Source organism: Rhea pennata, chromosome 4 (assembly GCF_028389875.1).
Source record: "Rhea pennata isolate bPtePen1 chromosome 4, bPtePen1.pri, whole genome shotgun sequence".
Taxonomy (NCBI): domain Eukaryota; kingdom Metazoa; phylum Chordata; class Aves; order Rheiformes; family Rheidae; genus Rhea; species Rhea pennata.
In genome coordinates, this window is record NC_084666.1 from 881,556 (window position 1) to 896,626 (window position 15,071).

At 46.6% G+C, this 15,071-nt stretch overlaps 1 protein-coding gene across 3 annotated transcripts in view; it reads left to right on the plus strand.

The window, feature by feature from the left end:
- Window positions 1–328: 328 nt before the first annotated feature.
- Window positions 329–15,071, plus strand: part of ZNF638 (zinc finger protein 638) — a 61,369-nt gene continuing 46,626 nt past the window's right edge. For all 3 annotated transcript variants that reach the window (XM_062574889.1, XM_062574890.1, XM_062574891.1), the window contains exon 1: window positions 329–407. In XM_062574889.1, coding sequence (XP_062430873.1) covers window positions 355–407 — 53 coding nt within the window. In that variant the 5' untranslated portion in view covers window positions 329–354. The remainder of the gene's footprint in view (window positions 408–15,071) is intronic.

Here is a 15,071-nt window from a genome sequence, read left to right on the forward strand (position 1 = left end):
CGGGACCCCCCAGTGCCACCCCCGACGAGACCCCCCCCAGCAGTGTCACCCCCCGACGGGACCCCCAAGTGCCACCCCCGACGAGACCCCCCCAGCAGTGACACCCCCCGGCGGGACCCCAAGTGCCCCCCCCGGCGGGACCCCCTATCCTCCCCTGGCTGGGACCCCCAAGCCCCCCCCCCCGCCGGGCCCCGCCGCCCCCCGGTGGCGCCCCCGGGCCGGGCCCGCAGCTGCCCGGACGGGGCGGGAGGGGGGGCGGCTCCCGCCCGGCCCCCGCGGTGACGAGCCCGGGGCGGGCGGCGGCGGTGGCGGCCACTGGGCCCGGTGCCGGTGCCGGTGCGGGGCAGCCCCGAGATGCCGGCGGGCAGCGGCGGCGCCCCGGCGCCCCTCGACGACCCTCTGCGCCGGTGAGTGCCGCCGCCGCGGGGGGTCCCAGCCGGGGGGGGGGGCGTGGGGAGCGATCCCCAAGTGGTCGGGGCCGGGGGGTGACCGCGGTGGCCCCGGGGCTGCCCCCGAGTGGGCACGGGGCCACCCCTGGTGACCGGGGGGTGGCCAGGGGGTGCGACCCGGGTGGCTGGAGGGTGACCTCAGCGGCCGTGGGGCCGTCCCTAGGTGGCCATGGGGTATGTGCCCATGTGGCCATGGGGTGATCTCAGTGGCTGTGGGGCTGTCTCTGGGTGGCCATGGAGCTGTCTCTCCAGGTGGCCGTGGGGTGACCTTGGTGGCCATGGAGCTGTCCCCAGGTGGCCATGCGGTGACCTTGGCGGCCATGGAGCTGTCTCCAGGTGGCAGTGGGGTGCGCGTGGCCATGGGATGACCTCAGTGGCTATGGGGTGCATGGCCAGGTGGCCAAGGGGTGCGTGTCCAGGTGACCACTGAGTGACTTCAGTGGCCATGGAGCTGTCTCCAGGTGGCTGTGGGGTGCATATCCAGATGGTCTATGCCCAGGTGGCCATGGAGTGACCTTGCTGGCTATGGAGCTCTCTGCAGGTGGCTGTGGGGTGCATGCCCAGGTGGCCATGGGGCCATTCCTGGGTCACCGTGGGGTGCGTGCCCACATGGCTGTGGAGCGCATGCCCTGTGGCTGTGGGGCTGTCTCTGAGTGGGCATGGGGTCACTCATGCCCTGGTGACTGTGGGGTGGTTGAGGGGATGTCCCTGGTGGCTGTCCCCCGGCGGCTGTGCAGTGTGCTCCCTGGTGGCCATGGGGTGCATCCTCAGTGGCTGTGGGGTGATCCCTGGTGACCATGGGGTGCAACTTGATGGCCGTGGGATGACTGCTGGTGGCCATGGGGTGCATCCTCAGTGGCCGTGGGGTGATCCCTGGTGACCATGGGGTGCAACTTGGTGGCTGTGGGATGACCGCTGGTGGCTATGGGGTACATCCTCAGTGGCCATGGGGTGATCCCTGGAGACCATAGGGTGCAACTTGGTGGCCGTGGGATGACCGCTGGTGGCCATGGAGCGCACCCTCGGTGGCCATCTCCAGTGGCCGTGGGGTGCATCCCGGTGGCCGTGGGGTACAACCCAGTGCCGGCTGCACCGGGGGCGCTGCCGGCTCCGCGCCGGGTCCCATGGCCGCGCGCCCGGGAACGGCGCGACGCTCCGGGCCGAGCTATTTCCAGCGGCGCCGTCACGCGCCGGGAACGGCCGCCGGGGATGCCGGTGCCACCGCCGGCCCGATCCACCGCCGCCGCCGCCCCGGGGCGGCCGACTGCTCCTTGTATGGCTGAGGACCGCGACCCGCTGCCTAAAAATAGCCGCTGGCCGGCGCCGCTCCTGCTCCTTCCCCCTGTCGCTGCCTGCTCCCAGTGCCCAGGCTCCCACAGCTCCGGCTCCCAGTGCTCCCAGTGCTCCCAGTGCTCCCGCGGGCTCGCAAGGTCAGCGCTGGAGCAGGAGCATCTCCAGCAAGCAGCAGCTGCAGCAGCCGCGCGGCGGCCAGCCCGGCCGCCCCGCAGTCGGCGACGGAGCAAAACCACGAGCAGTCGTGGGAACAGCAGCGAGGACTCAGCGCCTCCGATCCCGCTAGGAGCTGGATTTATTCCTGCAGCGTCCGCCACCCGTGCGGCTTCGTCCGTGCGCGCTGTGAGGGTTATTCCCTATCGCCCCCGGAGCCAGCAGCACTCTGGGTGGCTTCTCCTTAGGAATACACCAGATTCAGACATATTCCCGGATACATTCAGAGCCGAGTGGCAGCACTGCCCTGAGGCTGCAGAAAGGATTCAAGATTTATTTGCCCCAGTGCAACCCCATCTCCCCAGGCTTTGTCCCGGTTTATCACTGTTTAAACCAAGCGTTAAAAATATACTCACAGCAACATTTTTGAAGGTATCTGATGTGAGCAGAGCATCTGCTGCAGGAGAAAAACAGTAGCACGTAGTCAGGTTAGAAGTGGGTAGAAGGGCTAGTCTGGGGGCAGGCAGTACTTTGAAGCTCCCAGAGGCCTTGCGGAGGGATGAGACACACGAGGTGCTTGCTGCAGAGCTGTTGCAGGTGTGGGGGAGAAGGCCAGGCTGTGCCACGCAAGATCCCAGGTCCAGCCAGCAGCTCCCCAAGCTCAGAGGCACCATCTGCTGGGAAAAACCTCTCAGCCCAGTTTAGAGCGAAGGAAACATATTCCCCTGGTAAAGCTGTTTCTAAAACATCTGCCAACTCACTGCTCGCAATCAAGCGGGACATGCTTTGAGGACAAGCGGAATTTTTTTTTTGGTGCAGGCAAGAGAAACTGTGGTCGCTCTTACAGCCCTTTGTGGAGAGAGCCCAGGGACCCAAGAAAGCCGCAGTGGAAAGGCTGCACCGTGCACCATGCATGCGGCACAGGGAGGGGTGGCCAGCTGCGCCTGCCCCTCTCCTCCCTGTGATGGGCACTGTAGTTAGTACCAGTACATAGGATGCTATAAACTCCTCCCCGCGCTTCCTGGACATGGACCTTCCCCATCAGTTGAGGCTTTTATAGCTCTGATGGGCGCAGCACCCACGGACATTCATCTCCTCGTCGCTGTGATCGCCGACGAGCGCACACACGGATAACTGCGGTGGCTCGGGAGACACCTAGGACTCACCGAGCCGTAACACAGTGGTGTGTCTGAGCTGTGGCGCGCTCTGCTCTCCTGTCCTCACTCCTACCCGAGCCCTGGACCTCGCCCCGGAGTTGATGAGTGACACCTTCTCTGCAAAAGTCACCCGAGAGAAGCCCATTTTTTAAGAGGGAACCCAGGGGCCTGTAGCAGATCAGGTTCTTCCTTCCACAGTGCGAAGTCCCTTTATCCCCACTGCCTCATCTGTGGTTCAACGTACCCACAGCTCTGGGCAGAGGCACTGGACATCCAAAGAAGCAAACTCAATTTGCATCCAGCACCGGATCACCCTCTGGGTTGAGACAACACATACTGTCCCGCAAAGTGGGCAGAGTTACTGATGCACCATGCAAAAATTATGCTCAGCATAATGCTGCAGACTTTAAAGACAGCAAGATCCCAGCCCTGGAATTCACAGTCTAGAGAAGTACTGATATACATCAGCCCAGATAGCCCAGAGCAGGACCTACGACAGACTGAAAAATATGAACTTTGGAAAGGAGGGAAGCCTTGAAGCTCTGCTCCTCCTTGACCAGAGGAGCAATTGGTAGACAGATAATTTTGCCCACTAGCCAGAAACCTACCTGCACTGCACTCTGTGAAGTCCTTTGCAGGAGAGGCTGGCTGCATTGGCTCCTTCCCGATTAGACAGATGAGCATTTCTTCTGCAAGGTCTAGCCAGCGCCCTGCATTACACACACTGTCTTACTGCCTAGTAGCAATTGTCTCATGGCCTTTGAGAACAGCCTGAAGCATTGGTGATAACGCAGAGTTGATTGCAGACGTGAAAAATTGTCTCCTTGCATTTTCTCATTACGCTCTAACAATCTTCCCCCTCCTCTTCACCCCTCCTTGGGAAATGCAACATGGTTTATTGCGGGCTTCAGGGTTAGCAGTGGAGAGTGCACACTCAGCTTTCCACCACGGTGGGCAAATCTCTCCTGCCTTCTGAACTGCTACGTCAAGCTCTCAGCTAACTCCTGGAGTTGCTCTTTGCAGCACATTTTGCATTTCTGTCATGGAAGTACCTGACTGGGGGATCTTGTGTTAGTTTTGACCCAGAATAGCACATCCAAGAGCTAAAGTGGTAAAGATAGTTTGGAATTACTGAGTACCTTCAGAAAGAGTGAGACTCTTTGTCATGTTTTCACATCCACGTTCCTTGTCTATGTCTTAACTATTCAGACTGAAATTTTACGTGCTGGCTATCAATTTCATTTTACAGGTAAAATGATGAAAATCACTTCCAAGAATGAGACCTGGGAAAATATCCATGCCATGCGTACGAAAGTCTGCCCAATTTTCAGATTATTTAGGATTATATGTATCTTCAGATTTGCAAAGGGTAACTCCCATGACCTCAGCTGTGGCTGTGAGCACTCTTAAATCACACCTGGAGTCAAGCCAGGACAGAAAGTCAGCACACAACTAACAAGCACCTAGAACGAGCTGGATTAAGAGACCAATGCACATTTCTTGACAAAAGCAAGGATAGGATCTATATTTAGCTGAAACCCAGCTGCCTTTACCATAAGACTTGCTTTAATCCCTTTGCATCTCCTGAGTTTTGCAAAAACCAAGGTAAAGTCCTCCATGTAACAGGTCCTTCAGGTATGCAACTCTGCCTGTGCAGCAAAGCTGCTGGGAGAAAAGTGTGCTATCATGTAACTGGAAATTGTGTCAGGACACACAAGGATATGTGACACAGGTTCGGGTTGCACAAGCAGCCTAAATATTTACATTCCCAAAGGTCTTAGTGCTTAATTCGTTTAATATTATCACTTTAACAATGCCTCTTAAGACAGGGCTGCTGTAACTGCCGCTGGATATTTAGCGACTAGACAGTATATATGAGCTAGTCACAACTTGCAAACAGCCAGCCAGTGGCCTTCTGTGTATTTAAACAAGAATATGACAACTTTATATATTTTTCCCAAGTCAGGTAATTAACACTTAGATTCAAAAATACTCCTTTTCAATGCTCTCATCACGCATCGTTACTCCAGCTTAAGCTGCACCTCTTCTTGCCCTTTACTTTCAGTAAAAGCAGGCAAGAAATCTCTTCGTCTCTCCCAGAGGAACTTCCATCTAACATCCACAGAAGTCTTCATACGATTAAGGCAAAAAGAATTTGGCTGTCAGATTCTAGCCTTCTTTGGGCTAGGACTGCAAAACATTTTGACTCAAATAATTCCTTATTTTCAATTGTAAATTTATAGGTGTCACGGTAGTATCATAGAACAGTAACAACAGGATCAGGACAATATTCAAGCTTCACACAGGCAGAGTGCTCACCTTATCTTTTATATAGCATTTGACCTAAACATTTCTTTCCCTGAAAGATGTTAAAAGTCTCCACAAGTGCTCCACTTTAGAATGCTCCTAAAACCACAACTGCCTCTGATATACTCCAGTGGTCTCTCCATAAAAGCTGAGTCTGTCTTTTAGTTTACAGTCAATTTTTCCAGAATGCTTTCAGTGAAGAACATCAGATTGGCTTGAAAATGGCAAAACAGACACAGGCATGCATGAAACAATCTAGCTGTAAATTTGGAGTATTTTGATTCAGAAGTTCAGGAAATACATCTTTCAACTCTGCTAAATGATCTTAGTTTCTTACATTTTCTTGTAATGCTCAGGTGGGAATAACAAATGCTTGTGGTCTGTGTAAGTCATGGTTTGCAGGACCTGATGGCTCAAAGCAGATTTCAAAAGCCAGGAATATTTGGTAGTCTTCATGTTTAAAGGTTATCAGACTTCCCACATTGCAATGTGCTAGAGAGGAACTGAACCAGACAGGTTTGGATACAGCGCAAAGACCAGCCACCTACTTCTGTGTCAGTCTAGCTTCATCGGAAAATCCAGCACCAGTGAATCATTTTACGGGGGACAAACGCAAAGCGCCTGTGCTATCTTTAACACAACAAGAAAGACAAACGCCCAAGCACCTTCAAAGCACTACAGAAGTATAGCCAGACAGATCTGCATGGGAACCAGTCCACTAGTGCTACTCTGCCCACTCCCAGGCTGCTAAAATGAAGCTGAGTGGGTGCCTGCTGTCTGCCACATTCGCAGCAAGACACACTTCTTCTGACAGCACTGAAATATGTTCCACAGTGCAAGCAACCGGTGTGGTTTCCAGAAATGCTGATCAGATGCCTCCTTTAGATCACACGTGCTTTGGTTGCAGCCAGGAGCACGACGCACCGGCAGCATTTCCAGCCTACTCTGTGGTTAGGTTTGGCATCTGTTATGGTATTTTCAGGAAATGCAGTAGCTCTTGAAGGCATCTTCTGTCTCCTCAGAGAGTGCCCAGGGAACCTCTGGGTGAAGATGCTGGGTGAAGGGCCTGCAGCAGACAGGAGTTCTCTGTGCAAAGCTTCCCAGCGCCACAAGAGATTATGGAGAGCTTTCCAGACTCTCCTCTTCTGGTCCACGCCAACACTGGAAGCCACAGTTAACAAGGAAATGCTGCATTTAGGGACACTGACTCATAGCACCTCTGAAGAGTAAGCTTGTTAGAAGTCCAATTTACTTCCAACTACCTGATACTCATTCTGCTGCTGCCTCAAAAGCAAGCATCATTGCAGACAGCAGCACATGTGAACAGAGTCACTGTGAGCCAGTTCCTTACAAAACTGATGCCCTATGTTCATTTCCACCATAAAAACAGGGGCAGCTACTGGCTCCCAGTCAAGTCCAGAGTAGCTGGAAGAGGAATGCAACACAGCATAAGCAACCTATGCTTCCAGCTGAGGCCACACAGCTGAACATGAACTGGAGAAACAGGGGTCCAAAACATGGGAACCACTTGAGATACCACAGCTCCAGAAACTCGCAGCACTGCTGGAGGAGGCGTTGGCAGGGGAAGAGGAGGACAGCACCGCCCAGCACCCTCATTTCTCTGACTTCCACAGCTGAAGGTCAGCAGCAGGAGGAGCAAGCAACCTTACACCAGGCCCGATCTGACAGAGCAGTAGGTATCCCGCAGGCTCTGGGATGAAGGCAGGCCCCAGGAGACCCACCACAAGCCCACAGAGGCCTCCAGCAGGACAGAGAACCTCAGGAAGAAGGAGAGTAAAGGCAAGGCAGTTAATGGTGAGTGACGGAACATGGTGCCAGGTAGAGTACACGACAGCACACCAATAATGGGAGCAAGAAAACAGCAACCACGCTCAGACAGGGTGAAGGAAGAACCACAACTATCCGTCCCCCCAGACCCCTGTCATCAGCTAATGGAGCCCGCCCCGGGCTGCGGTGCTTATATAGAGCGGGCGTTCCCAGCAGGCTCTGCGGCTGTTGCCTGTCCGTGTGAGGCGCATGCGTAGGTGGCTCCATTGAGGCCGGAGGGATGGTGCGCATGCGCAATTTTTGCCCACAAAGGGTATTGACACTCTGCAGCCTTGTGGGCTTTGGTGCGGTTGCGCGTCTCCGGCCTCGCCCGCTCCGGACGCTTTCACGCATGCGCAGAGGCCCTCCCGGGAGCCGGCCGGTTCTGTGCGGGCCTCCCAGCGCCGCCTGCCGCGGTGTGCGGCTGCGCAGTGAGTTCCCCTCCCCCCCCCCCCATCCCCGCGCGCTCCGCAGCGGCCTTGCGCAGGCGCAGCGCCGCGGCGCCCATTGCATCCTTCCGAGGGGCAGCAGCGCCGCGGGCGGGGTGGTGGCGCCTGGCTCGGTGTGGGGCGACGGCGCGGCCGCGGGAGGAAGAGGAAGAAGAAGAAGAGGAGGTGTAGGGTGGCCGGGAGCAGGGCGGCTCCGCTGCGTCCCGCCGGAGGTAGGAGCGCGGCGCCCGTTCCCCCCCCCCCCCCTTCCCCTCGCCCCCGTGTGGCGCAGCGGGGGCTGAGGAGGGGGACGCACAAAATGGCGGCGCGCGGGGCCCGGGCGGGCGCTGCGGACGGGCCCAGGCGGCCTCAGAGCCGAGCGGCGACGCGGAGAAAGATGCGCGAAGAGGCGCTTGTAAACCCTGGCGCGACATTTCTCCGCATCAGAGCTGTACTAGCGGCGTGCGTACTGACTTAGCGAGCTCGGTAGCACAGCTGTACGTTCCCTCAGCTCCTTGGCCTCTGTGTTCGGTTGAAGGAGCGCGTTATTGGCTTTCTTACTGTTTCATTTGTTTTTTACTTTTGTTCTGTGTCAAGTTGTATTTCAGCGAAAGCTCATGCCTTGAATTATATCCGAAAATTTTGCATTTTAAAACAAATTACAGCAAAGTTACCTCACGTTTGACGAATACCTGTTTTGGCTTTAAAACTGGTTATTAGATGAAGTAATTTTCCCTCTAGTTCACTGAAAAGGTTAATTATAGTCATCAAATCTTTCAATACTTCAGAACATAGGCACGTTTTCTAGCACCCCATTTTTATTCATAGCAGGTAGAAACCTTGCTTTGCTGTTTCCTCCTCTTGTGACTGGCCTCTTGACTTTGAGCAAGATAGCAATTGATGCGAATGGGTTGAAATAACTGAAACAAGAACAAAAGTTGTTTTCACTTAAGGAAGAGCATTTTAGCATAGTTTAGTTAGTGCTTACTCAGGAACCTCAACAATTTGGGTTTTTTTTTTTTTTTTGAAACTTAGATATATTCTATGGTATGGTCAGTGTAGATGTTTGGTTGTAATTATTTTAATACAATATTGTAATACAGGTTGCTGAATTTTTAAAATATATTTTTCTATATAATTATTTAAAGTGATTAAAATGTATTGCATTTAAAAAATGACATATATTCTGGTTTAAAGCTTTTTAAACCTTTACTCAGTTCTGGATTATGCTCATATTTCTGGTATATGATAATTCATGAGGCGTATAAGATATGAAATTATAAGTGAGCTGTAAGGTCTTGAAGAGGGTGGATATAAAAGTGAGCTGATTATTTTCCATATTGAGAAGGCACTTCTCAAAGGCCACAGATGTGTTTAATTGCTCTTTTTACTGATTAAAAAAAAATCTGCCAGAGCTAAGAACAGTTATGCTGACTTGAAGAATGGAGAGCACAGGGGACTAGGCTGATCTTACTTCTTCTCCAACTTCTATGACAACTTGTAGAACTAAGTAATGTTTATGGAAGGGTGGGGTTCCAAGTGGTTGCAAAACTTGCTGCTCTTGACTGTGCCGCTGGATTCTTTTTTTCTCCCCTCTTTTGCTTCCAGAGTCTCTTGCAATTTGATTTGGGGCTGAGTTCAGTGGAACTTCCAAAGTGTTTTGAGTTCTATTAGTTTTTACCAAACTATTAGTTCTTACAAACTCAGAGCTCTTCTGTGTATGAAACGGGAAGGACATTGAAAAAATTTTGCAATATTTCACACTTAAAGGTAAATAGAATGTTTTCTTATGTCTTTGCAATCAAGTTAAATCATCACTTCTTCTTTTTTTTTTTTTTTTTTTTTTTTAAACAAGTTCTAGGTAGACGTGTTAGTTTTGGCTCTTTACTTAGGACCCTCACGGGCACATCTGCACATCAGATGTGCAGAGCTCTGTGTGCCTCAGGAGTCATTGCATGTGTATGAATGTCTGTACGTTTGGAACAATGTGCAGGATTTGGGCTGTTCTAAAAGTTGATGTGGAAAGTGAAAATTGAAACAAGGTAGTAGATTGCTGCTGCTAATATTCTGTAAAGGTGCTGAAATGTTTTTTTTTTTTTTTTTTTTTTTTTGTCTTGTTTTCAATATTGCTTGCCAAAAGGCTTTAATTTGTGTATATGTGTGTCTATATATAAACTTGATGCACTGAACTTGATTAACACTGAGGCAGAATCTTTGGAATATATCAGTGAAATGTGTTACTAAGCATATATCAAATTTTGTTTACATTTAAGATACTTTAACTGCTGTTGCATTTTTAAAAGTACTTTCAATTTTTGCGATGGTTGTGTAATGGTTTCTGACAATGTCTTACTAATACTTAACATTAATTTCTTGTTAAACTGACACAGTTGAATAGTTTTGCCTGTCAAGTTTGTGTAATCAGTTCATATGTTCTTGTATACATAGATAAATCACTTTTGATTTTGACTAGACATAATGTTGGGGTCAACTTAGCGATAGTCACTTCAAATTAGAATGTTCTGAGCAGCCTAACTTGTGGTTATATAGTTTTAAGGCAGGAATTAATGAAGTAATTTTCTGTCACTAAATTATGTCTCAGGCATCACGAAAAATATTAGTGACTGCAAGGACAGTGAGTGTTAAATAGCCACTTTTATAGCCAGGGAGTGATAAACTTGACAGTTATCCTTTAATAGTGATCTGCTCCATGCATAAGATCTTTTTCCCTATATTACTGCAGAGAAAAATATAGAGGCAGAAGTTAATTGTAAGTTAGAACTTCAGATTTTTGTATTTTTTTTTCTTGGATTTGTTCTGTTAGTGGATTTTTGCTTTTTGGGTTGGGTTGTTGGGTAATGAGAGAATGCTTGAGATGCATGTAATACAGTTTTATTTACTTATTTTTTAAACAAAACTAGCTTGTTTCATTAGTTCTTGCAAGTATGGAGGAAAGCAAGGAACTAATCTGATTTGATTTCCAAGCCGTTGTAATACATCTAGTTAATTTGGTATTTCTAGAGCAGAAGTCTGACTTACATCAAACAAATTTATCATATTTAGTGTCTGTAATTTGTGTTGATTCTTTCAGTGTAGTCAGACTAGCAGGGACTGAGAGTTCTAATTTAGATGCGGTTTGTTTAATGCTTTATATGCTGCTGGATTTTCAAGGAGGAGATCAACGGGTTGTGGTAATGGCTTGCTTTATTTTTGTTTTTTTTGGTGTCTTGCTGGTAACATGTGCCTCATGTTTCACGTTCAAATTGCATGAAATAGGTATGATCCAAATTTATATTGCTGTCAGTGCAAACAGTATTTTCCTTGTTTATATTTTTGGGGTTCTCTGGTTTGCTATTGCTTTTCCTTATGTGTAGTGAAAATGCTGGCTGTGGGTGACTACTTGATTAGCAATAGTATTCGTCTCTGCAATGTGCTTGGTTTCCCAAAAAGTTATTGTATTGCAATCGAATCTTTACATCACTGCTCTGTGATTTGTGCATAGCCAGGTAAATTTAGTCCTATTTATAGAAAAAAATAAGCTCAAAATTATGCTTTCATTGATTTTTTTTTTTTGCTAGATTCTGTCTTCGGATAAACCCTTCTCTTGTGACTAGAGAAAGCATCTTCCATATTCTTAATGAGATAGCATTGCCAAACTTTTAACTTAAACCTCCTATTTTATTGACTGTTTTTTGTATGGCACAACTGATTTAAAGGTGTTTTTGTTGTTGATAGGTAGCTGACCACTGAAATAGTACAGTTTCAGGATATACGTAGTGTCCTGTTTTCCCCCTCACTCCCCAAAAGCTTGAACTCAGCAGATATTGCTGTATTTTCCCTTTTCTATTTGCTAAATTTCTCATATTTGCATCAAATCTCCTGATCATCAGTGCTGCGAATACATATTACTATGACTGCAGCTTCCCGTACCCTTAGCAGAGAGGTTGTTCTGCATATCTGTACTGGCTTGATTCCAGTTTTGTTTAGTAAATTGTCAACTTTGTTAACATCTTATCTATCTGGGTCACTTTGGTTGGGCAGCTTTAGCCTTGCACAAAAAGACTTCGGAAGCAGGACATAGGGAGCTTAAAAATGTGAAACAGTTATTTACTGCTGATATGTACAAAGGTTGGCAATAGTTTATTAAGTTCTAGTCCAAGCATTAGTATGCTTACTACCCTCAGTAAGAGAGCCCAGGAGTATTTACTGACCAGCTAGGCATTAGAAAGAGAAAGCTTGGTCTTCACTATTCCCTGAAAGGGATCCTCAATGTTGTTAGGTTGCTGTCATCCACTGAATCCATCAAAATCACCTCCCTGCTTTTTGTTGTTGTTTTTTTTTCCTTTACAAATTTAAACTGTTCTGTTGAATTCTTGAGCTACAAATGGTATCAGTTTAAAAAATCCTCTCTGTAAGTTTTTCCTTTTTTATCTCTCTACAGACTTTATCAGAACTCTTTCTTGCAGCTTAGTTTTCTCACCATTATGGCCAAGGTTATGCAGCTGGGCCATACCAGAGCTGGGCCTTGGATCCTTGAAACACAGGCAACTGAACCTCTAGAAGGAGAGGAAGGTTACAGAGTTGGTTATAGGGAGTGAGGGTAACGACTTGTTTTAGCCATATTTTCAAACCAGGGCAGGTGCAACACCGTCACATACTCGCTGTGTGAGCAAATACAGTAGCTAAGGCCCTCCAGCATGAAAGTGGGTAGCCAGAACTTTTTAACTTTTGATTTATCCATCTGAATTGGGGAGCTTTGCAAAATGGGCTGGTAGAGTTGAATGGAAAGCAAGAAGAGTATCGTTTGGCTTTATTATGTTACTCTGAAATTTTGATTTTCAAGGACTAACTTTTCCAGGAGCCAGGTAAGCACATTTGTCCTTGGGGAATTTCACCTTGTTTTCATTTGCTTATGATTAAGCATCAGCAAGGTGCTTGGTCCGTGCCATAATAGATTCTAAACAGGGTGTCACTGCACCAGGTAAAATAGCCTAGAAGTTTGCAAAGACACCCCAAACAAAGCCTCTTTCAAAGAGGAATTTGAAAATTTGGCCTTGAATGTCCAGAATATTGTTTTTTGAAGTGACTTAATCTTGGAATCGTTTAATCTTTCAATTGTCATTTCCAGCTTTTTTTTTCAGAAAGATCTTTAATGAGACCTAGCTGTTTAAGGTTTCATTGTTCACTTACTGCTATAAAACTGCTTACTGGATGCAAGAAGTTAATTTGAGCATACAGCTTGCACATTTTAGAAGCCAGATGTTTAAACTGTATTTTTTTATTTCCTATGATTTGAGATATAGTTAGGGCCAGCTGACAGGGTAACCAATTTCTTAGACATATCATCTCAAATATGTTGGCCTTATTTCAGGCCTTACTGAAATGCTAAATATTTTTTCATTGTGGATAGGTTTCAGAGTTAAGAACTGTAGAACACAAATAAGGACACTTTCTAAAATCTGAACTTTGAGGTTACTTTACTTATATTTTGAATATTTTTGTGAATATGATTGCAGAAATCTTGAAACTGTCTTTTGTATTTCTTCAATTATTCATGGAGAACATAAAAGTCTTACTTCTAGAGATGATTTCTTCCCATCTGTTTTCTTATTTTGCTGACTCAGGAAAGGAATTTTAAATGCTAGGGCGACATGTTTCTTCTATTTACCTGAAGAGACTCTTAGTCTATCTTTTTCAAACCATAGCTACTGAGAAAGTGTATCTCATGGTCTTAATGCTTGGGAACATTCTCTTCTGAAGCTTTTTCTTTTTTCTTTCTCTCTCTCTCTCTTTTTTTTTTTTTTTTTAAAAAAAATTTTTGGAGGGTAAATTAGAAGGCCAAGTGTTATCACATTCTTAAGAGGCTGCAGGCTTTTGTGGGCTGTTGCTGAGGGGAAAAAAAAATCTCAGTTTCACTATTTTACTTACTTAACATCTCAGATAAAACAACGTCAGAACCCTGACAAAACCGTTAACTGAAGGAAGTTTCAGGACTTGGAGAAATTACGTTAATTTAGTATGGGATCTGTAATACTGAGTATTGATTGTAATTGTCAAACATTGGGTGCTGTTGGACACATGATATTGGACCTCTGATCTGGTTCAGTAAGGCCAACTTTGTGTGTTTACTATCCTAAATGGAAGATGTTTTTCTTAATTTCAGAGTACTACTGCTAAAACATAAACTGGGGAAAAGTTATCTGCAAGCTTAAATGTAAAATACTCACTGAAAAACAAAACAAAATTATTCTGTTGCGCTGAATAGGTTATTCTAGTAGTGTGCTGTGGGGTAAAGTTGGTGTGTACTTGGAATATATTCCCTATTGATTTTGACTGTATACATTAGAAGTTTTCTGGAGTGACAGTTGTTATAAAAATTGTCATAAAAAATAAGATATCTCGTGAACTTCTGGTATCAGATTAACCACACAATATGTTGGTTGGCTTGTCTATCTATGCTTTCCAGGTCATCATCTATGAATATGTTAATTTCTTCAAACTCTGAAAAGAGGTTTGCAGAACCATATAACTTGTGTTTGTGGTTGAAGATACTGGTGTGGGAGCACAACCTTTCATGGCACACTGTTACCAATGGTTTATAGTGCCTGGAAATCACTAATTTAGTGGTGAGAGTTCTGCCTATTCAAGTTCTGGTTTGCTTTTGAACAAATCCCCTTGGAAATTCCTAATCCACTGAAGGAAGGTTCGGTTTTCACAACTGCATGCTTATTTCTTAAATGTTCTCTACTAATGTATTCTTGGTTTTGTTATGGATGGCTTTGATACCATTCTCTTAAGCTGTCCCAATTATTTCCCAGATTAACAAGATGAGAGGTTTTTTGTTGAGAGCTAGTAGGGAAGAACAACTTTGAAAGCTGAGGGATTACTTGTGAATGTTTGCATAATAATATGTTTTGAAATGTTCTAGAATAATCTTTGTCTAACATGCAGGTACCATTTACATATGATTAATTTGTTTCTGAAGAAGAGATACTGAATAAGCAGTCCTAGGGGAGAGGCCAGAGTAGTTCTGTGATTGTTGTCTAATGGGAATCTTCCTTTTATGATGACTTCCTATATTTTTTTTTAATGGAGAAGAGACATAATGTTTCTGTACCTACTGTTTCTCTTTGGACTGACTTGAGTTTTTGTTTAGCTAAAATAATTGCCAATGGAGCTTACAGAACTGCTTAACATGTAGGCAGTGACAAAATACAGAAATTGATCCTTAAAAACTGAAGCTCCTGCTTGTATGTGGTTTATAGCTTTCAAGTTTCAAGAAAAGCCTTTTTTTTTTTTTTTCCCAAGAAAGTTTTCAAGCTCTGTTTATTTGTAATCTTTCAAAGTGTGGTCCTCGAGAACTTTAATCTTTACACATTACAAACATGAAAGAAGCACCTCCATTTACTTGAAAAAAAAATTTTAGAGTCAATTTGAACGAGCATCGAACCTCAATG